Raw genomic sequence first — 24270 nt, 5'->3', positions numbered from 1 at the left:
GGGTCAGGAATTAGCCTCTGGTTTGCAGAAGGACCATAATTTTGGAAATTCTCTACCCCGTTGCTCAATTTGTTTTAGAATGTCTGCATGCTGCAAGGGCTTGTTCTGAGAATCAACCATCCCCCTATGGGCCCATACATTAAGATATAGAGTGAGTGACGACACGACATATGCGCTATCACTGAAGATTTTCACTGGCTCTGGACACACGAGAATGACCTGTAGAGCTGCTTCCAACTCAGCTCTTTGAGCGGAGAAATGACCAGGGAGTTTATACTGCAGCAGCAATGGCTTAGCTGGAAACCACACAGCGAAGCCTATGATGTAATGCCCCTCATGCCAATAGCGAGCTCCGTCAATATAGGCACAGGGGATTCCCTCTTGAAAGTCTGCTCGGAAGGGAGAGGGAGTAACATTAGCCTGTTCAATTTGACAATCGTGACTTTTTCCTGCATATTGCATCATCTGGGCTAAGTGATATTTCTCACCCACTTCGACTTGTAAGTCTCTAGTCTCAAAATCAATGATCCATTGGGCCATTCTCTGTGAATTAATACCTGAAGCTTTTCCCTTCAGCAAAGTTTTTAAAGTGACATGCGGGGTTTGTAGAATTAAAGGAGCAAATCCCACTATATGCTTCACTTGATTCATAGTCCAGTGCACGCCCAGTAGGTGCTTCATGCACTGAGTGAATCCTTTTTCCACGGGGGTCAGCAACCTGGAGTAATAACCTAGGGCATACAACTGACTAGACACTTCTGGGCTTTCTTTGGCCCATTTTTGTAGGAGCACAGAAGAAATAGAGATATCACCGGTGTGAGTTTGAATGTAGAAAGGCTGGGAAGGGTCAGGGTTAACCAATGCAGTAGCTGCCGTAAGGGCGCGCTTTAATCCCTCAAAAGCCTGTAAGGCGGTTCCCTCTACATTAACAGGGTCAAAGTCATTATCAACATTTTTCAATAAATCATACAGTGGTTTAGCCAAATAAGCAAAATCTTCAATGAATTCTCTGGAAAAATTAATAAGACCCAAAAATTTTCTGAGTTCAGTAATATTAGTTGGTATGGGGACAGCCTGAATAGCTTTAACCCTATCATGCATGGGCTTCTTTCCTTCTGCTGAGACAGACACACCCAGAAATTTAACCTCTGATTTTATCAATTGTACTTTATCTAGACTCATTTTGAGTCCTGCATCTTGTAAAGCCTGACAAACATTTTCAAGGGTTTCTCTGTGTTCACATTCATCGACAGTTTGAATCAATAAATCATCCACATACTGTAAGACTTTGTCTCCATACCCGAGGGGTTCTAACATCTGAGCCAATGCCTGATGGAAATACACAGGAGAACTGTGAAATCCCATGGGCAACCGCGTGAACAAGTATTGCACATTTTCAAAAGTGAATGCGAAGCGGAGGGCAGATTCAGGTGTTAGGGGTACTGAGAAAAAGCCATTTGCAATATCCAAACAAGAAAACACGTTACAATCACTCCTCAGTTGTGACATAACTTCAGGGACAGATGCAACAAGGTGAGCAGCTGAGGGAGTGTACTTATTTACAAGTCTCAGGTCTACTACCATTCGAAAACTGCCATCTTCCTTTTTTACAGGTAGAATAGGACTGTTACATGGAGAATTACCTTTCACAACAACACCTTGTTTCTCCAATTCACTGACTGCTACCCTTATGTAAGGGATTGCGTCCTCCGGAATACGGTACTGACGCTGGAAAGGTGGCAGTTTTTCACCATCAATTTTAACCTGAGTTTGCATTAACCCACAATCAGTTTTCTTTAAGATCCACAATTCAGGGAACTTTTGCTTCAATTCATTCTTTAAAGCATTATTGTCAGCATTTTCAACATTTTCACCAGCACATACTCCGAAACTAGCAATGGGTAATTTATGACTCTCCTCCTCCTCCTCCACAGGGACAATTACAGAACAGATAGTGGCTTCTTTGTTCCGCCACAAGACTTTGTTACATAAATCAACAACAATTCCCATTGCTCCCAAAACATCAGTTCCCAAAATAGTGTACCGTAACTGTGGGTTTACCCAAAAAGCGCATCGAAGACCCCTTTGCTTCGATCCCCCTGTGTCCTGAAATCTCAGGTTTACTGGACGACTTTTTTACTGCTTGAATACAGGAGCCCCCAAATTCTACCCAAAATGGTAGTCTCAGGCAGTCCAGGGGGTGACTGCAATTTGTGTCTTTTTTACTGAAACTGAGGCTCCTGTATCAATGAGGATGTCTTCCCAAGGCAGCCCCTCTATTCTCCCTCTGACATAAGGTCTACCGTCCCTGCCCAGGGAAAGGGGGGCAAGGAGGGTGAGGGGAACAGGGAGAACACTCCATCAATCAGTGTTACCTGCCGTGGGAAGCCCGAAAAATCCATCATCCCCATCTGGGCACGGCTTCCGTCCAACACCTGCCACCTCCGCCCCAAAGAGATCCTTAGTCAGGGTCCGGTCCTCATGTTCCCGTAGCTCCTTGATCAGGGGAGCGTAGGGACGAGGAGGAGTGACCCCTCCCTGAATAGCGTGGACCTCCGGGCGCGGATGAGTGAAAGCTATTGGGGAAGGAGCAGGAGCAGAAGGCTCCTGTGAGACTGGGTTAACCATTTGAAGACCGTTGTACTGCTGATACTGCCTAGGGTCATTCACTGCTGGATACGGAGGTCTAACTCTGAAAGGTGGTCTAGAAAACTCCCTGGGATGTTGGGAGTTAAATGGCTCCCGGGGTCCTCGGGGTATAGTCCTGGCACAAAGTTGGGACAAAAACGTTTAAAGTGTCCCAACTGTCCTCAAAAAATAACACAAGGGAGGACCTCTCATGGGATCCCGTGGGGGCTCTGCCGAACGGGACCTGCCCATTCTCGGCAACTGCGCATACCCCCCGGAACTCCTGGCCTCCCTGAATCAACAGATACACCCCAAGGTGAATGGTACGCAAAAACATTGGACTCATCACCCTTCACCTCGGACTGCATCGTCCTAGCAAAACACTCCCTTACTTTCCTCCCAATTAGGCAAATTTTTAATAAATTTAAGATGGATCAGGAACATTTGGCCAGGGATTTTTTTTTCTCGGGGTTGAAGCAGCATCACACCTAACCTAGGGTCTGCATGTGCTGGAGCTGTCGGACAATATATCTTTCCTCAACTGTGTCTGCATAAGCTGGAGCTGTTGGGACACTATATCTTGTTATGTACTACTTCACTCATTCTCCTAACTCTCTACTCCTGTCTACAACTGTATTTACATCAGCACTGTGTCTCGAAGCTGCAGTGTCCATCTGTGACATAACTGCTCTCAGCTGCTGCTGCTGCTCGCACCCCTCCTCTCTGTGCTTCCGTGCTAGCTCCAGCATCTCACTCAGCTTTTCTAATCTCTCCCTATACGCTGCCCCTCCCCGGGTGATCATGTTAACATATTGCTGTGTAAGCTACCTATCAAGAGCCTGATCAAAAGTTATGACTGTCTTACACAAAGCCACTACTTGGCTATTAGCTTAACCTAGCGAATTTTTTCTATCTAGTTCCCTGTTCTCTGTGGTAAACCAACGCATATAATTTAACCACGTGGTTTCCACATTAACCCCCTCCAGCTGGGGTGTGCCAGCATATTTCTCTGCCTGCTTCCGTAACCACTCCATATTTACAGTGGTCTACAAGGACGAGTTTTACTCTGTTCTAGTATCAACAAATGCAATTTAAGCAACGTTAGATACTCACACCTCTCTCGAATGGAAGACCTCCTGCCGGCTGTTTGGGGGTCGACCAGATATCAAAAGAGGTGCAGCCGTGATTCCAGCCTCACTCGTTAGCTTGCCAGGCGTCTCCCCTTCGCCCTTTTAAACCTTCTTGCTACCGGGCACACAAAAAAATTCTCACGTCCTTGTAGATAGCTTCTTCTTAGTTACTCATCTTTTTTATTGTCTTTTTATTTGTCCGTGGTTTTCTTATAAAAAAATCGGGCAGGCGGTCTCGGAGCGATCACGAGAGGTTCTCCTTCAGGCTGGCTTCCTTTGATCGGTTTCACGTGTGGCCACACGCGTTTCTTTTATTTTTTCTCTTACTCTTCCCACCTCCAAGCCCTCATCTGCAGCTTCTTCCAGTGGTTCTTCTGGAGGCAGCTCTCCGGAGCTTCTCCTCCTGGCTGGCAATCGCCACTTGTAAGAAAAAGTTCTATTGAGAGCTGGAAGAGTCGGGAAGAAGTTCCACAGACGATCTCTTATCAAGCTGAGGTTGAAGGTTTATTCGGAGATACACGGCAAAACAGATACAGAATAACAGAGGAGTTGGAATATGCGGGCAAAAACAGGAATTCAGACAGGCAGAGATTCGCTAGGAAGTCTGGCGATGATAAGGCTCTGTGCCCTGGCCATGGTGAGGCACAGTGGCATGATGGCGATGGAATGGCAACAAGCAACAGTAACAGGGGCTTCTTATACATTATCAGAACAAAGAAAGCTGCATTTTGCCGCAGAGGGCGTTAACATTATAATTCTAAGGCGTTTTCATGGTAATCTACAGAAACGTGGTTTAGAACAGAGAATATAATGACATAATACGAAGATATTAATTAACATTTCTCCAAGCAACACTAAAACCCATAAGTCATTGGTATCTATGGCTACTGTCCTAAAATATTATCATTGTCTCCAATCTATGTCCATAAATTCTTACATCCTGACATTTTAACTACTCCACACTTCGCTACCACACTATCACGTATAAGTATACTGACCATATATTTGGTGACCCTATTCCCCTATTGATCCAATCTTCCTCTACGCATATCGGCTGAGGTTGCTAGGAGACATGATCTCATTTTCCATCCTCCATTTAGTACATTTTATCAGCTCTTTTGTAAAAGCTGAATCTTCTCTAACTTTCAACACAATGGCTGCTAGAGACAACATGGCCGCTCAGTATATTATGGCTGACCATTCTCTTACAATTATCTTCATTTAATTTGTCTTAAATGAAAAAACACAAAAGAGAATGAAGCAAAAAGCAAAACATTGATCATTTCACACAAAACTCCCAAAATGGGCCAAACGAAGGTATTGGCACCCTCAGCCTAATACTTGGTTGCACAACCTTTAGCCAAAATAACTGCGACCAACTGTATAATAACAATTGTTACAGAAATAAGAACACATTTTTAAATGTATTTTAGTGAAATTTCCTTTATTGTTGGAAAAACAAATTTAAAAAATAAAAAAACAGATTTATTTTCTTTCATTTCTTACTGATAGTGGCACAAAAAAAGTATGACAATGGCATAAAAATTAAGTCTTGAGTTAATTTTTACAGCTCTTTAAAAGAAAAAAAATGTGCCTGATGAAAAACAGAGGTAAATGTTCTGGTCTGGAACTGGTTAGAAAAGTGTTTTTATTGTGCAAAAGTTGTAGATAAATATACAAATATAACAGTGTAGATTTGAAGAATAAAGTTTATATGTCATTTGTAATGAGGTAACAACAAAATTAAATCCATCTATTAACTTTTTTAATCTACAGTGTATTCAACCCCCCCCCCCCCGGCATTTTTGGTGTTTTGCAATCTCACAACCTGGAATTTCACTTGTTCGTGAGGGTTTGCATCAGTTCATGTAAAGAACATACCTACAACTGTGAACATTTGATTTTCTTATAATTGTGAAGCAAACAAGAAATAGGACAAAATAACTGAAAACTTCAGTGTGAATAACTATTCACCCCCCTTAAGTCAGTATTTGGTAATTGCAGCTGCAAGTCGCTTTGGTTTAGTCTCTATGAGCTTCCACATTGTGCCACTTGGATTATTTCCCATACAAGTTAGATGGTTTCCTCTGGTGAAAAGTAATCATGAAGTCTGACCACAGATTCTCAAATGGATTAAGGTCTGGGCTTTCAGTAGGCCACTCCAGAACATTTACACATTTCCCCTTAAACCACCCGAGTATTGCTTTAGAAGTATGCTTGGGGCCATTGTCTTGTTGGAAGGTCAACCTGTTCCAGTCTCAAATCACTGACAGACTAAAACTTACTTTGGTCATGAATATCCCTGTATTTTGCACCATCCATCTTCCCCTTTTCTCAGACCAGTTTCCCTATCCTTGCTGCTGAAAAACATCCTCACAGCATGATGTTGCCACCACCATGTTTCACTGTGGGGATGGTATTCTTGGGGTGATGAGCTGTGTTGGTTTGGTGCAAGACATACATAAATTTAACTTGTACCTGTATTTTTCTCACTTCACTATTTAGTGCTGATGTATCACACACAAATCGAATTTAAAAAATATTTAAATAGGTAAAAAGCGCCGGGGGGTGGGAGGCTGAATACTTTAACAAGACACTGTGCTCTCAAACTACCCAAAAACATTTCTCTGTATACTAAATATTCCCAAAATAGTGGCATTTTCATGTCTAACACAGTCCATCTTTTCTTGATTGGTGTGGATGATGACTCCAGCATTTTTATTTTTCAGTGCTGGAGTGGTTCCCTTTCTCTAGTCTTATACTTATCAGCCGCTGTCTTCATCTTTTATTGCCGCCACTCCGGTCTGCCTTCAACAGTTTGTGATGTACCATTCTATGCTAGGCAAGCTGGAAATCACAACTCCATGGAAGTCTATGACAACCAGAGCGAGGCCTCATAGACTTAGGCTGCGTTCACACGTTTTTTTCACGTTTTCAACGCGCGATTTTGCCGCAATAAAAAGCATCCCATGCAATCTTATGGGATTCCGCAATGCTGTGCTAATGCTGCGGATTTTCCCGCGGCGGAATCACATTTCGGAAAAATACGCAGCATGCTCATTATTTTGCAGAATCGCAGCGATTCCGCCCACATAGGTATGCACTGTTCTACTTACTTTCCGCATGTGGCTGTGCCCACCATGCAAAAAGTAAGCAGAACATTTGCGCATGGTACCCACGGTCTGGAGGAGAGGAGACTGTCCTCTGGGCTCTGGGTACCATATCCCTGTAAAAAATAGAAGTAAATTAAAAAATCGGGTTATATTCACCTTCCGGCGTCCCGTGCAGCCTTACCGATGCTCCCGCCAACTCCCGTTCCCAGTAATGCCTTGCGGCAAGGACCTGTGATGACACAGCGGTCTCATGAGACCGCTACAGTATCGTGAGACCGCTACATCATCAAAGGTCTCGCAAGGCATTACTGGGAACGGGAGCATCGCGATGATCGGGAACGCTGCACGGAACCCCGGAAGGTGAGAAAAACACAAATTTTTATTATTTTTAGCATTAGATCTTTTTACTACTGATGCTGCATAGACAGCCTCAATAGTAAAAAGTTGGTCACACTTGTCAAACACTATGTTTGACGAGTGTGACCAACCTGTCAATCAGTTCTCCAAGTGATGCTACAGATCACTTGGAAAACTCTAGCATTCTGCAAGCTAATTACGCTTGCAAATCGCTAGTTTTTCTGAGGGAAAATCGCAGGAATTTAAAATGCGGTTTTCCCGTAGAATGGAATTCCGGAATTCCCGCGGTAACTTCCGCGGGAGTTCCTCAACGTGTGCACATAGCCATACATTGAGAGCTTTTGACCACCGTTACCTCTGAATTCCGATCAGTTAGATGTTGGTGGTGCTTTAAACATGAAAACCTGGACACTTCCATGCTGTTGGCCTTTCATGGTGAATTTACATGTGGTTGATTTATTGCAGAAATTTCAACAATTGTCCCATAAATCTGGATGGGACTTTAAGAAATCTATGTGCTAACTGTCAAAGCAACCCTATTTGGAGGAATGGAACGGATTTTCGATCTCAGAAATTTCTGCAACCAGTCTATGCCATTGAAAACTAAGTACAGTTGTGGCCAAAAGTATTGACACCCCTGCAATTTTGTCAGATAATACTCAGTTTCTTCCTGAAAATTGTTGCAAACACAAATTCTTTGGTATTATTATCTTCATTTAATTTGTCTTAAATGAACACAAAAAGAATTGTCCTAAAGCCAAATTGGATATAATTCCACACCAAACATAAAAAAGAGGCTGGACAAAAGTATTGGCACTGTTCGAAAACTCATGTGATGCTTCTCTAATTTGTGTAATTAACAGCACCTGTAACTTACCTGTGGCACCTAACAGGTGTTGGCAATAACTAAATCACACTTGCAGCCAGTTGACATGGATTAAAGTTGACTCAACCTCTGTCCTGTGTCCTTGTGTGTACCACATTGAGCATGGAGAAAAGAAAGAAGACCAAAGAACTGTCTGAGGACTTGAGAAACAAAATTGTGAGGAAGCATGAGCAATCTCAAGGCTACAAGTCCATCTCCAAAGACCTGAATGTTCCTGTGTCTACCGTGCGCAGTGTCATCAAGAAGTTTAAAGCCCATGGCACTGTGGCTAACCTCCCTAGATGTGGACGGAAAAGAAAAATTGACAAGAGATTTTAACGCAAGATTGTGCGGATGTTGGATAAAGAACCTCGACTAACATCCAAACAAGTTCAAGCTGCCCTGCAGTCTGAGGGTACAATAGTGTCAACCCGTACTATCCAACGGCATCTGAATGAAAAGGGACTGTATGGTAGGAGACCCAGGAAGACCCCACTTCTTACCCCGAGACATAAAAAAGCCTGGCTGGAGTTTGCCAAAACTTACCTGAAAAAGCCTAAAACGTTTTGGAAGAATGTTCTCTGGTCAGATGAGACAAAAGTAGAGCTTTTTGGGCAAAGGCATCAACATAGAGTTTACAGGAGAAGAAAAGAGGCATTCAAAGAAAAAAACACGGTCCCTACAGCCAAACATGGCAGAGGTTCCCTGATGTTTTGGGGTTGCTTTGCTGCCTCTGGCACTGGACTGCTTGACCATGTGCATGGCATTATGAAGTCTGAAGACTACCAACAAATTTTGCAGCATAATGTAGGGCCCAGTGTGAGAAAGCTGTGTCTCTCTCAGAGGTCATGGGTCTTCCAGCAGGACAATGACCCAAAACACACTTTAAAAAGCACTAGAAAATGGTTTGAGAGAAAGCACTGGAGACTTCTAAGGTGGCCAGCAATGAGTCCAGACCTGAATCCCATAGAACACCTGTGGAGAGATCTAAAAATGGCAGTTTGGAGAAGGCACCCTTCTATTATCAGGGACCTGGAGCAGTTTGCCAAAGAAGAATGGTCTAAAATTCCAGCAGAGCATTGTAAGAAACTCATTGATGGTTACCGGAAGCGGTTGGTCGCAGTTATTTTGGCTAAAGGTTGGGCAACCAAGCATTAGGCTGAGGGTGCCAATACTTTTGTCTGGCCCATTTTTGGAGTTTTGTGTGAAATGATCAATGTTTTGCTTTTTGCTTCATTCTCTTTTGTGTTTTTTCATTTAAGACAAATTAAATGAAGATAATAATACCAAAGAATTTGTGATTGCAGTCATTTTCAGGAAGAAACTGAGTATTATCTGACAGAATTGCAGGGGTGTCAATACTTTTGGCCACAACTGTATGTCAAGACAAAAAAAAAAAATAAGTATGCCATTATGTGCCCAATGAACTCTACTTTTCTGATTTAAATAAGAAAAGATGAAAACATTTGAGTGGATCTGAATTCTTGTAAAATTGTATAAAAGTTCCTATTCTTCAGAGTACAGATTTTTTTTTCTATTTGTTCCGCTATTTTGCTGAGCTTTAGAAGGCTGTCAAAAATTAAATAAAAAATAATAATAATACTAACCACCCAGGTGACCAGTCCTGCCACCCGTGCATCTCGGTCATCCCCGCTACTTATTTTTCGCTCTCCTGGTCACATGCATCACCTCACTCTGAGGCTATTGGCTCAATAAGGCCTCTGACATCACTGTGCATCATGCTGTCCCCAAAGGCACTCACAAGGCTGTGGGTGATATACGCCATGACAGCATGGCGTGCATTGAGGTCAGAGGCATGGAAGAGGCAGAAGTCCCGGCCCAGAGTAAAGCAGACTCAAGACAATGCTCAAGAAAGGAGAAGGCGAAATTAAGAGTTACTGAGGACAGGACGGTGGCACAGGTGAGTGGTAAGTGTGGCGACCCTGAGGGTTCAGTCGCCACAGAGGTAGTGCACCTCCTCCTGAGGTGTAGTATCCCACCCCCCAGGTTAGATGGTAACACCTGACCAGACTCCAGCACCTACATCCATCACAGACATCTTAGAACAGCAGAGCACCCTTTATGGCAGCTGCTTTGGTTCATGAAGGGTGGTGGATGGAGCTTAGAAACACTAGAGGGGAAAGCTGACAGAAAGTTAGGGCAGTTCCCCACAGGGGGAAGCAGAGAGAGGACCTCTCTGCAGTCAGAATACCCATAGAGGGGGAGAAAGACGGTTCCCCACTGGGGGAAGGAGGGAAAGGACGTAGTTGCAGCAGCCTCCTGTGAGCTGGAGCTGCTGGCAAGGAAAGAGGAAGAAAGAAGGATCAGTTGTTCAGAAGGAAGATAGATGAGAACGGAACGTGAGGAGGAGAGTGACTGGGGATTAGGGCTAGAGCAGAGCCCTTTCCTTAATTTAATGCACCAAGGCCGGGCGCCGGTATCCGAAGCTGTGTGTGATACTAATGATCCTGCAGCAGAAACTGGAGAAATAGAAGTTGTGACCACTTTATTCCCACCTAAGACTCAAAGACACAGCAGAAACGTGTGTGAGCCGGGACATGATTGTAAGGAGTCCTGGAAGCAGGCTAGAGCTGCCTGTCATGCGAGGGGAGTTATAAGTAACATCAAGAAGGAGGAACTTGAGTGTAATTCAGAACTACAAGTACTTCAGATTAGCGCTAGAAAGGAGACGTTCAGAAAAGGCACATTTGAAAGGGAGTGCTGGAAGAGTGTATTCCATCTGCCTGGGAGTTGGCTGAGCCCCTGACCAGGACACGGCACTGAAGCGGGCACCTGTCTGTGCCAGAAACGTGAGTAAAGTATCGGAACTGCATTCAGCTGTGTCATTGCCTTCTTCCTGCGCCAACCTACTCAGCTCTGCTACATCTCTGTGGCTAACACTACATCATCTACCTCAACATCTAGTACCGCTGCCCTGGGACTACAGCTCTGCCTGTGGAGAACTATTATATCTTTGCTGCACCACACCATCGGTCCCAGAGGATCTGCACCGCAGCGCTCGTCCCCTTTTCTGACCAGATACCACAGGTGGCGTCACGAACTATCTATCTATAAACTTTATTCAGCTTCATTTCACCTATTTTACATGGACACCCAGGGCCACGGACCGGGTCACTGCCACTACAACCTATCCCTTTAAAACACTGGCCCGGTACCAAGTGAACCCCACACCAGCCCTGGGGGTGATCCATAAGGTGAGTAGCAATTATTTTTAATTTTCTTAAACATCCCACGTTTAATATGCTTTGTAGAAACCCAAGAGCATTATAAGGAATATTCAATTTGCGGCAAATTTCTTTGATGGAATTCAAATTTCTCTGTAAAATCCACATGACATGGTGCATATTTAATCATCTATATAAATCAGTCCTTTGGGATACATTCAGCATTTGCATCAGGAGCTTTTCTACTGCATACACACCCTAACCTTGTAATATATACTAGAACTGAGTTCATCATAATCTCAATGTTTTTTTCTCTTTTGTTAAAGCTATTGGTCCATGAGTATCACAGAGTGAAAACTCCTGAGGAAGCATGGTGAGGAACATCGATGACCTAGAATTCTGTCTCCCCTCCCATTCAGACTCTATTCTAGCAGGTTTGAAGTCCCTGAGATTTAATCCACAGCTCTCTGATGTGACTCTGAAAGTTCAAGGGCGGGAGTTTCCTTGCCATCGTGCAGTGTTGGCTCTTTGTAGCCAATATTTCCATGCCATGTTCACTGGGAACTTCCAGGAAAGCATCTCTGCACATGTGGAAATCAAAGAAGTAGATCCAGATTTCTTGGAGACCTTAATTGATTTTTCTTACACGGGTCACCTCACCATTAACCAAGCCAACGTAGAAGGACTTATTCGTATCTCCAACCAGCTTCAATTCCCTACAGTGAGGAAAGTTTGTGTCCGGTATTTGCAGCAGCAGATGGATGCCACCAACTGCTTAGGGATATGGGAGTTTGGCGAAACCCATGGTTGCCCAGAAGTTACAGCAAAGGCTTGGTCTTTCCTACAAGAAAATTTTGAAGCTGTATCTCAAGAAGAAGAATTTTTACTTTTGCCTCCTGAGCGTCTGCTTCACTACTTAGGAGATCCTCTGCTACAATTAAAAGAAGAGCAGAGTCGAGCAAAAGCCATGCTCCTGTGGGTCAGGCAAGATGTGGACAGCAGGGCTCATTATCTCCCAGAGCTGCTTAGTATGGCCAGGTTATCAAATTTGACCGACCATTTCCTGCAGAAACTAATGGATGATGAGCCATTGATAAGTGGATCAGAAACATGCCGAGCACTGGTCAGCAGCAACCTTGGACAGGTATTGTACAAACTAGAATTGATAGCACCCGATTTATCCATGTTGATGTACAGTGGGTACGGAAAGTATTCAGACCCCTTTAAATTTTTCACTCTTTGTTTCATTGCAGCCATTTGGTAAATTCAAAAAAAGTTCTTTTTTTCTTCATTAATGTACACTCTGGCGAGGATCTGCAAGGAAGAATGGCAGAGGATCCCCAAATCCAGGTGTGAAAAACTTGTTGCGTCATTCCCAAGAAGATTCATGGCTGTACTAGCTCAAAAGGGTGCTTCTACTCAATATTGAGCAAAGGGTCTGAATACTTATGACTATGTGATATTTAAGTTTTTCTTTTTTAATAAATTTGCAAAAATTTCTACATTTCTGTTTTTTTACAGTCAAGATGGGGTGCGGAGTGTACATTAATGAGAAAAAATGAACTTTTTTGAATTTATCAAGTGGCTGCATGAAACAAAGAGTGAAAAATTTAAAGGGGTCTGAGTACTTTTCATACCCACTGTAAGATGCTCAAGATCTTTTTCTTAGGCTATGTGCACATGACGTCTTTTAGTTACCGGAGTACCTACTGAGTTTTGCAGGAAGAAGGCTCTTCAGTAAAATGCCTGCAGTATTTTTCCTAAAGCGTCATTTTTGGCATCCTTACGGTTATTAATCTTTATTCTTTTCACTTGTATGTATAGAATAATGAGCGGCTTCCAAGTGGCGGTGAAAAGCTGTCAGATCACTTCTTTTAACCGCTTCACGTTGTTGGAAACTTTTAGTAGTTAAAAAAAGCTCAAAAGACTGAACATTTGCACAAGTTGTTTTATACATTGCAGAGTATATGAGAGCATGTTAATTTTTATTTTGCATTTAGGCAAGTTCCTGAGCGTACCCACCCGAAAAAGATGTTGTGTGCACATACCCTTATTTTTCATTACAGTATGTATGACAGCACATAAAGTCTCCGTTTGTCTTTGTACTGCAGAGTCACAAGGACTTTTCGTGCTGTAATTTGGCCCCGATACAGAACATTTCGGCATGATTTTAGTGGACTGTCCTTAAAGGAAATCTATAGTTACAATATTACAATAATAGTTAAAAAACATATTTACATTTTAAAACAATGCAAAATATTGCCGTTTTCTCACTGTCCACTAAGAACTCATAATAGGATGCCACCACCTTAGTAGAGATCAATTTTTGTGTGCTGTATGTGATGGGTGCAAGAAAATCTGTCATCCCATAATCACCAGCGGGCAGGATCACAATAAACCTTAACACTGCTATTAAAAATCTGATTGCAAATAACACCACTATCCACCACTATCCCAGCTCATTAACTCTCTGTCTCAGCACAGTAACCTGAGTACTTTGTCATAACTAGTTAATGGGTTTCCCAGGTTTATTTTTTTCACTTGCTTTATATACACTGTGTGCAGAATTATTAGGCAAGTTGTATTTGAGAGGATTCTTTTTATTATTGTACAACAGCTATGTTCTCAATCAACCCAAAATACTCATAAATATCAAAGCTTAATATTTTTGGAAGTTGGAGTGGTTTTTTTTTTTTAGATTTGGCTATCTTAGGAGGATATCTGTTTTTTCAGGCAACTATTACTGTGCAGAATTATTAGGCAACTTTATAAAAACCAAATATATACCCATCTCACTTGTTTATTTTCACCAGGTAAACCAATATAACAACACAAAATATAGAAATAAACATTTCTGACATTCAAAGCCAAAAAAAAAATAATCAGTGACCAATATAGCCACCTTTCTTTACGATGACACTCAAAAGCCTTCCATCCATAGATTCTGTCAGTTGCTTGATCTGTTTACGATCAACATTGCGTGCAGCAGCCACCTCAACCTCCCAGACACTGTTCCAAGAGGTGTACTGTTTTCCCTCCTTGTAGATCTCACATTTTATGAGGGACCACAGGTTCTCTATGGGGTTCAGATCAGGTGAACAAGGGGGCCATGTTATTATTTTTTCTTCTTTTAGACCTTTACTGGCCAGCCACGCTGTGGAGTATTTGGATGCATGTGATGGAGCATTGCCCTGCATGAAAATCATGTTTATCTTGAACAATACCGACTTGTTCCTGTACCACTGCTTGAAGAAGGTGTCTTCCAGAAACTGGCAGTAGGTCTGGGAGTTGAGCTTCACTCCATCCTCAACCCGAATAGGTCCCACAAGTACATCTTTGATGATACCAGCACATACCAGTACCCCACCTCCACCTTGCTGGCGTCTGAGTCGGAGTGGAGCTCTCTGCCCTTTACTAATCCAGCCTCGGGCCCATCCATCTGGCCCATCAAGAGTCGCTCTAATTTCATCAGTCCATAAATCCTTAGAAAAATCTTAAGATATTTCTTGGCCCAGTCTTGACGTTTTATCTTATGTTTCTTGTTCAAAGGTGGTCATTTTTCAGCCTTCCTTACCTTGGCCATGTCCCGAGTATGGCACACCTTGTGCTTTTTGATACTCTTGTAATGTTGCAGCTCTGAAATATGGTAAAACTGGTGGCAAATGGCATCTTGGCAGCTTGACGCTTGATTTACCTCAATTCATGGGCAGTTATTTTGCGCCTTTTTTTATCAACACGCTTCTTGCGACCCTGTTGGCTATTTGCCATGAAACGCTTGATTGTTCGGTGATCACGCTTCAAAAGTTTGGCAATTTCAAGACTGCTGCATCCCTCTGCAAGACATCTCACAATTTTTCACTTTTCACAGTCAAATCTTTCTTCTGACCCATTTTGCCAAAGGAAAGGAAGTTGCCTAATAATTAAGCACACCTTATATAGGGTGTTGATGTCATTAGACCACACCCCTCCTCATTACAGAGATGCAAATCACCTGATTAATATAATTGGCAGTTGGCTTTCAAGCCTATACAGCTTGGAGTAGGACAACATGTATAAAATGGATGATGTGATCAAAATTCTCATTTGCCTAATAATTCTGCACACAGTGTAGAAATAGTGCCCCCTGCTGCTCCTGCTGATTTTTATTTTATTGACACCATATAAAATACACCATGTTCCAAATTATTATGCAATTCCTATTTTTTCTCTAATTTATCTAAACGGTCAATGCAAATGAGTCAGTATAATGTTCAATTTATCAACTGTTTCCTGGCACTTTACAGGAAATTTCTGTCCGTCACCCAGTTTGCTATCTCGTGTAGGGTGCGTTTTACTCATTTGCTGGATGAAAGCCTCCGCTGCCTTCTGGTCTCCATCCCCCAGAACAGCGGCACACATATCAGGGGACGCACACTTCATTTTAACACTCACAAGATTACAGGACAGTTCAAGTACATCAGACTGATACACGCAGTATCGGGCACAGCACCCTCTGGTTCTGGTTTCAGTAATACAGTACATTTTGCGATTCACTTTTAGTTCCTGTTTGACCACCCCTACGCTTAGTGGTCCCTTCAGCAAAAGGAATTTTCTGTCCGGTCCTGCAGTATTGTCAAGATCCACTACCTTTCCCACACGCAGTTTCACATCCATATTCCTCTGTACGGAAAGGGTTAGGGTACTCTCCATAGCACCTGTTTTGAGCCGTAGGCTCCAGACATTGCTGGAATGTCGGCAGGGAGTCTTGTAAAGTCTCATATCGCCCAACACCAAATGTACTCCTCTCGCTGTCAGCCCATTGCTCCTTGAACTTGACCTTTCACCACCTCTCTCGCTCTCAGTAACTAACTAATACCCATGGGCATGGAATGCAGTGAATATTCATTTCTCTTTAGCATTAGGCACAGGAGTTAGCCACAGCAGCCAGCTACAGCCTCCTGTGACCAGCTGCTACGCCGATGCCACTCTCCTACCTTCCCACCACAGCCAGAGCTGGTACATCAGGATGATAAGAAGCACCCCCCATTTTCCTCCACATTTTTGGAGTAAAAAGTGCGTCTTATAGTCTGAAAAATAAGGTATTCATGTACGTCTGGGCCGACTGCAACAATTTTTGCTTGTGAGCACTGTTTAGGGGTGCCTGAATAGTAGGTTTATGAACAACTGCAGCCTCTGGAGGATCCTATATCTTGAGATTTGCAAGACTCCTGGGCACCAGCAGCTTCAAACACCTGTTTTCTTTTTTTGTAATGGTAGTTTAGCAGTTGCTCTCTAAATCTCATGTATTTGTCTGGCAGAAACTTACTCATTATGCCTTTATCTGTATGAACCCATTTGTGCTCTTTATCAATCCCAAATTGCTTCACAGCACAACAATCAACGCTTGTGTTTTTGTGAAATATCTAATGTTTTCATACCTTGTCCATGGCACTGATGCTTTTCGGCAACAGAAAAATCCTATTTCTTTCCTATATTCCTTGAAATCTGTAGATTGATTTCAGTGATCTAAAGAGCCCTGGAGACACAAGACCATCTATGAGTTTATTTGAAAAACAAAAATGACATCGTTATGAAACTTAAATCTAATTTGCATAATAAGTTGGAAAGTGGTGTAAGATACCTGTGAAAAAGGAGTATTAGTTTTGTATGTCTATATTGCTAGTATCAAGTACATCTCAGAAAATATACAAATAAAAAAATGAACATATTTAAAAAATAATGTTTCAGAGTAAATTTTAAAAAACAATGAAACAAAACAAAAACAGAATAACTCTTGTTTTTTTTATTCTCCATTATTAAAGTAAACCAATGCCTCCATCCTGCACATCACCTTTGGAATCATAGACATGACCTACCTGCCACCTCTACCCTGGGTCATTTCCTCTCAAATAGGCTTAACATGTAACTTTTCCATGGTTCTAACCTTTGTCATCTTTGTCACCTTTCACTAGTGTGTTCATTAGCACAGTCTTGTAATGAAATGTCATCTCCCATCAGTGTCCGATCCCACACCTGAGCTGTACCAGGATCACCTGCCCTAGCTGTGTTACTTTTTATGACCCATATCACCTGTCAAGGCTATCATCAGACACTTTACTAATCTCTCCAGCTAGATCTCTTCTCAGCCACCACCTGTTATTAGTTACTTCTCGTGTCACATTTCCCACACCTGTCACCTCTCAAATGTGTGTGTTACCTCTCTCATCTATGGCTCTATTGTAACTCGTGTTAACCCTGGTAATTATAGCTGGATCCTTCAATGGCTGGAAAGGATTATAGACAAGTTGTAACACATTATGAAAGCTTATTTTCAGTCCATGTATTTTTCCTCCAGGTGACAAAGGGCCTTACTGAGCAGACACCAGTATCTCTGCAGCAAGTATTGGTAGTGGTTGGAGGAAAAGTTTTGGAAGAAGAGGAGGATGAGGAGGATGAAGATGTTGAAGAATCTCCTAGTACATCTCATAACTTTTCCTATTACAATCCCAAAACTAGTAAGTAAAATCTTTCCAAGGCAGACTTTAAAGAGAACCTGCCGTGTTGGATATGCCTTAAATCTGTGCCCATCATGTTGTAGATCAGGAGGAACTGAGCAAACATATATCTGATATATACAGTTTTGTAGGATAAGATATAATATAACTTGTAATTTTATTCATTTATATTTTTGCATATTTTTTTTCAGTTTAGGAGTGCAGTGGATGGTCATATCAGTGATTGTTTAAGCATGTATACAGAGATAGCTGATAATCAAAGATCCGGACTACAAACTGGATGCCTAAGTGCAGTATGAAGAGGAAGTATAATCCAAAAAAATTGATGTACAAGTTGTGTTGAATTTTTCAACACAAAATTATATGCAGTCATGGCCGAAAGTGTTAGCACTCTTGAAATTGTTCCAGAAAATAAAGTATTTCTCCCATAAAATTATTGCAAATATACATTTCTATATACCGTATATACTCGTGTATAAGCCGAGATTTTCAGCCCATTTTTTGGGGCTGAAAGTCCCCCTCTCAGCTTATACGCGAGTCATATACCGGGGTCGGCGGAGGGAGGAGGAGTGGGGGGTGTCAGAGACCATACTCACCCCCTCCTGGCACGTTCTCTTCAGCCCCCGCCTCCCCCATGATTTCAGCATCCCAGCTGTTCCTGCATTCAGCGGTCACGTGGTACCGCTCATTAAACTCATGAATATATGCATATTTAATGAGCGGTACCACGTGACCGCTGAATGCAGGAACAGCTGGGACGTCGAGATCATGCAGGAATCAGGGGCTAAAGAGACCGTGTTCCAGGAGGGGAGTGAGTATGACGGGGGGAGGACGGGGAGCAGAGCAATATTTACCGCTCCATCGCTGTCTCCCGGGTCCTCTGGCTGTGACATTCAGCGGAGGGCGCGATGACGTAGTCAGTGCACGCCCTCTGCTAACATCACTGCACAGGACCCGGAAGACAGCGATGAAGCGGGGAACGGTAAATATAGCCAGTGCCAAGGGCATGAACCAGCAGCTACACCGGCACCTGGCCCCCAGCAACAGAGAGGTGAGTGTGTCTTTTTTTTTCTTTTTTTTATATAGCAGCAGCGGCAGCAGCATATGGGGGTTATTTTATGTATGGAGCGTCTACTTGGGCCACCACTAACCCTTGTGCAGCATATGGGGGGTATTTATGTATGGAGCATCTACTTGGGACACCATTAACCCTTGTGCAGCAATATATGGGAGTATTTATCCTTGGAGCATCTTGTTGGGCCACCATTAACCCTTATGCAGCAGTTTAAGGGGGTATTTATCTATGGAGGATCTTTTTGGACCACCATTAACCCTTGTGCAGCACCACCCTCAGCTTATACATGAGTCAATAAGTTTTCCCAGTTTTTTGTGGCAAAATTAGAGGGGTCGGCTTATACACAAGAATATACTGTACATATTTATTTCCTTTGGAAACAACACAAAAAAAAACAGAAAAAAGATAAATTGGACATAATTTCACAGAAAACACCAAAAATCAGTCGTATAAAATCGTTGGCACCTTTCTAAAATTGTGGCTAAACAACTTTGTTTAAAGCATGTTATGCTTGTTCAGATTCACCTGAAGCAAGTAACAGATGTGGACAATATGAAATTCACACCTCAAACCTGAAAAAGGGGAGAAGTTGACTCAATCTTTCAATTGTGTGTCTGGATGTGTCACACAAAGCCTGTACAACAGAAAGAGAAGAACAGAACTGTTTGAGGACTTGAGAACCAAAATTGTTGAACAATATCAACAATCTCAAGGTTACAAGTCAATCTCCAGAGATCTTGATGTTCCTTTGTCCATGGTGCACAACATAATTAAGAAGTTTACAACCCATGGCACTGTAGTTAATCTCCCTGCATTTGGACGGCAGTTAAAATTTACTGAAATGTTGTAACGCAGGTTAGTATAGATGGTGGCTAAGCAGCTGCAATTAAAGTTCCCAAGAAATTCAAGCTTTCCTGCAAGCTAAGGGTGCATCAATATCAGTGCAAACAATCCATCAATATTTGAAAGAAAGGATATGGTAGGAGATCCAGTAGCGTCCCACTGATGACACAGAGACTTAAAAAAGCTACATTGCAGTTTGCCAAAATGTATTTTAATAAGCCAAATTCCTTCTAGGAAAGTGTCTTGTAGACAGATGAGGTCAAGACAGAACTTTTTGGAAATGCACTTTTATTGTTTACTGAAAAAAAAACAGAATGAGGCCTACAAAGAAAAGAACACAGCACATACAGTCAAATATGGTGGAAGTTCAAACATGTTTTGAGGTTATTTTGCTGCCCCTGGCACTGTGTTCCAGATCATGAAGTCTGAATATTATCAAATAATTTTGGTTCACAATGTAGTGCCCAGTGTCAGAAAGCTGGGTTCATGTCTTACGTCATCCTAGGTCTTGAATCTTCCAGCACGACAATGACACCAAACATATTTCAAAAAGTATATGGAAATGGATGGAAACAAATAGCTGGGGAGTTCTGAAGTGGTCATCAATGAGTCTAGATCTTAATCCCTTTGAATACCTGTGGAGAGGTCTTAAAATTGCTGTTGGGAGGAGACAGCCTTCAAATATGAGAGACCTTGTGTAGTTTGAAAAACAAGAGTGGTCCAAAATTCCAACTGAGAGGTCTAAGCAGCTTGTTGATGGATATAGGAAGTGATTGATTGCAGTAACTGTATTTATTTCAAAGGGTGTGCAAGCAAATATTAAGTTGAGGGTGCCAAGAATTTTCTCTGGACCATTTTGGGCTGTTTTGTGTGAAATTATGTCGAATTTGCCTGTTTTTCTCTGTTTTTTGTGTTGTCCCAATACACACAAAAGAAATAAACATATGCATAACAAAACATTTATAATTTCAATAATTTTGAGTGAGAAATACTTCATTTTTTGGAACAATTTCAAGGGTGCCAACACTTTAGGCCATGACTATATATATATATAGTATATATATAAATATCTGTCCAGCTTCTTCTGATTTATAACATGCTGGTCACAGAACTGATTTCATTTTGAATGTAGGAAAAAATAAAGCCAATGGTGTCCGCGTTTGTCCCCAAGCTTCTACATATGGTAGCAATTCTTGAACCAAATTGGCTGTTGCTCCTATTGAAATCATTGGGTTGAAGATTTTCACAAAATTCTGTATGATGACCATTGTCCATTAAGCTGGTATTCTCAAGTTGACTCTTGAGCAGCTCACAGTTCTGCAATATCCTTACTTCCTTGTTGCTTTGATGGTGGGTGCTCCTCCTTATATGACAGTTCTGGTTAGGAGCTCTGTCCTGCTACAGGCTGTCAATGTTGTTATTACAGTATATATATGTACCTATACATTTGAACAAGTACAAAGCTCAGACAATTAAGAGTTTAGATTAGGAGAACTGCTCTGGAAACTACTGGGGCTGGGAAATTGTGACTCTACTAAACTGATGAGTACCTTGATCAGGGGAAATCAATAGGCTGGAGACATCCGACCGGGATGTTAGGAGTTAACTCTTTTGCTTTGAATGTAACTTCTGCCCATACTTGGCTAGGCTCTGGTGGCTAAGCTCCTGGAAGTAAGCTGTACACTATGCAAGATAAAAGCTGTCACTGAAGGAAAGTGAAAGTAAATAGAAAAAGCAAGTCAATTGCAAACTTGCTTATTTTCATGTTTTCCGTAGCGCTAGCGCCTCTACCTCCATTCCCAGGCAGAGATGCCAACTCACTCACTGTGGTGGTCCTGCAGTTCCTCCCTCTTCTGCTGCTGCTGATGCCTGGGGTACGCGCACAGCGGCCAAATCCCCAATCACTGTGCTTAGGGCATGTGCCCCTCCTTCTTAAAGTGGCCATGCGTGCACTGTCCTAAAGTGTCCTCAGCCAACAGCTGGGAGAGAAGTACTATTTATGGCACCTCCACCTGTATGGAGGTGCCTGTGCAATGTTGTAGTTTGTTTCTAACACGTTTGCTAATTCTCAGGTCTTAGTGCTCATATCCAAGTATACCTGCACTGTGTGTCAGCCCACCTGCCTATCAGCTGTGCCTACCTGTCTGTCAGCCGTGCCCACCTGCAAGGATTCCAGTCGTGCCTGTCAGTACCCGCCTGCCTGTGTGTCCGTCGTGCCAGTCACTATACCTGCCATGCCAGCCAGTACTTGCTAAATCCACCATTCTGGGCCATTCCTGCCTCCTGTCCCTTGGGGGTCAACTGCCATCTACCCGAAGTCAATCCTGGTGTAGCACCTGGTTCCGTCTCCCTCATTCCTCCTTTGATCGTGGTATCCCCAGCCGCCGTGCATCCAAGGTTGGACTTGGTGAGGCACCTAGTCACGCCCCTCCAGGCTCTCCTCGGATCTTTGCACTGTCATTCCACCACCCAATCCATTACATTTTCTAGGGCATGTCACATTTTAATTCTTCAGCAGTGGACCACAAGGTGTGGCACACGCCTGATGTTTGACTGAACCAGTGGCATAGTTAAACCATTAATCCGAACTGTGCAATCATAGATTCTGCATGTTCTATAGCTGTGCTCCTTAGCAACAAGCAGTAAGCAATAAAATTAAAAATCTTTCCATTTTTGAAAACAGATGGAATGTTTATTTTTTGTGTAAGAGGTAAATTACAAAGTTGCTTATTTTTGCAAGCACTTTGCAATTTTACCTATTTAAGAAGATGAGACAACACCTGTATTCAAGTGCCATCACCGGCTACTTATCATTCATTCAGCAGCACAGTTTTGAGACTGTTCCCAATCATATTTATTGTACATTGTTTTAGGGAGAAACATTTTTGTATTCAGTGAATTTGTCAAAGGATTTAAAGAGAACCTGCCATCAGGATTTTGCTAAGTAAACTACAGTCACTGTCAGGTTGGCGCTGTTGCACTGATTAAATTGATACCTGAGTTAAAGAAATCTGTCTTGTGGTTCTTGTTTAATATGTTTGAAATTTTGAGTTAATGAGATGCTCATGCTTCGGAGTGGACATGTGGGTAGGTTTTTTTTGTGCTGTGGCCTCATCATCATTCTGGGCTTAAATGAGATGTCACTGAACCTTCCGTGACTTGCCTCCTACTTTATATACAGTGCCTGCGCAGTTAATATTGTGGTCTTAAAAAAATATTTATCCGATGATGATGGGGCCAGAGCACTAAAAAAAGACCAGCCCATAGGCCTGCCCCAAAGCACAAACATATCATTAACTCAAAACTTCAAAGACAGATTAAACAAGAACCACAAGATGGATTTCTTCTACCCAGGTATCATTTTAATCAGTGTAACAGCGCCAACATTACAATGCCTGTTGTTTACTTAGCAAAATCCCGATGACAGATTCTCTTTAAACACTGACTGCTGTAAGCCACAGTACAGCTGAAGTACAGCACAATGCTACACCTACACACAAAAATGATTTCTAGGCTGTATATTTGTAGAAAGAAATTTTAATATAATATTGTATACACCATAGGTTTGCCATGGTAAGTAATAAATCTGAAAAAACAAACAAAAGGAAATTGAAGATGTGGTAAATGTTACTTACGGTAATATATTCTGACATAGTCTTACATTCTTTGCAGAAATGTGGATGTCACTCCCGGATTTCCCTGATTATAATAAATGGGGATTCTCGGTCACTTCACTGAATAACGATGTGTACGTCACTGGTGAGTAGAACCAATGGCAGCGATCAATATAATGTAGTCACCAATAGCACTTTATTAACTCCTGGTACAGTATATCTTTAACCCCTTAACCCCCAAGGGTGGTTTTTACGTTAATGACCGGGCCAATTTTTACAATTCTGACCACTGCCCCTTTATGAGGTAATAACTCTGGAACGCTTCCATGGATCCCCATGATTCTGACACTGTTTTCTTGTGACATATTGTACTTCATGTTAGTGGTAAAATTTCATTCATATAACTTGCGTTTATTTGAGTAAAAAATGTAAATTTGGTGAAAATTTAGAAAATTTCACAGTTTTCCAACTTTGAATTTTTATGCCCTTAAATCACAGAGATATGGCACACAAAAAACTTAATAAGTAACATTTCCCACATGTTTACTTTACATCAGCACAATTTGGGAACCCAAAATTTTTTTTTGTTAGGAAGTTATAAGGGTTAAAAGTTGACCAGAGATTTCTCACTTTTTACAACACCATTTTATTTTTAGGGACCACATCACATTTGAAGTCACTTTGGGGGTCTATATGATAGAAAATACCCAAAAGTGACACCATTCTAAACACTGCACCCCTCAAGGTGCTCAAAACCAAGAAGTTTATTAACCCTTCAGGTGCTTCACAGGAATTTTTTGAATGTTTAAAAAAATGAACATTTAACTTTTTTTCACCAAAAAAATTACTTCAGGTCCAATTTTTTTATTTTACCAAAGGTAACAGGAGAAATTAGACTGCAAAAGTTATTTTGAAATTTGTCCTGAGTACGCTGATACCTTATATGTGAGGGGGAACCACTGTTTC

General features: G+C 42.0%; 1 protein-coding gene across 1 annotated transcript in view; it reads left to right on the top strand.

The window, feature by feature from the left end:
* Nucleotides 1–24270, top strand: part of KLHL30 (kelch like family member 30) — a 65391-nt gene that overhangs the window by 23699 nt on the left and 17422 nt on the right. Inside the window, exons 2-4 of the mRNA XM_073581330.1 lie at nucleotides 11605–12422; nucleotides 17613–17772; nucleotides 23363–23449. Coding sequence (XP_073437431.1) covers nucleotides 11649–12422; nucleotides 17613–17772; nucleotides 23363–23449 — 1021 coding nt within the window. The 5' untranslated portion in view covers nucleotides 11605–11648. The remainder of the gene's footprint in view (nucleotides 1–11604; nucleotides 12423–17612; nucleotides 17773–23362; nucleotides 23450–24270) is intronic.

The sequence above is a fragment of the Dendrobates tinctorius genome, unplaced genomic scaffold (assembly GCF_039654945.1).
Source record: "Dendrobates tinctorius isolate UK_male_01 unplaced genomic scaffold, ASM3965494v1 ptg000069l, whole genome shotgun sequence".
Classification (NCBI taxonomy): Eukaryota; Metazoa; Chordata; class Amphibia; order Anura; family Dendrobatidae; genus Dendrobates; species Dendrobates tinctorius.
The sequence above is the reverse complement of the archived record's forward strand: the minus strand, read 5'-3'. Positions and strand labels throughout refer to the sequence as shown.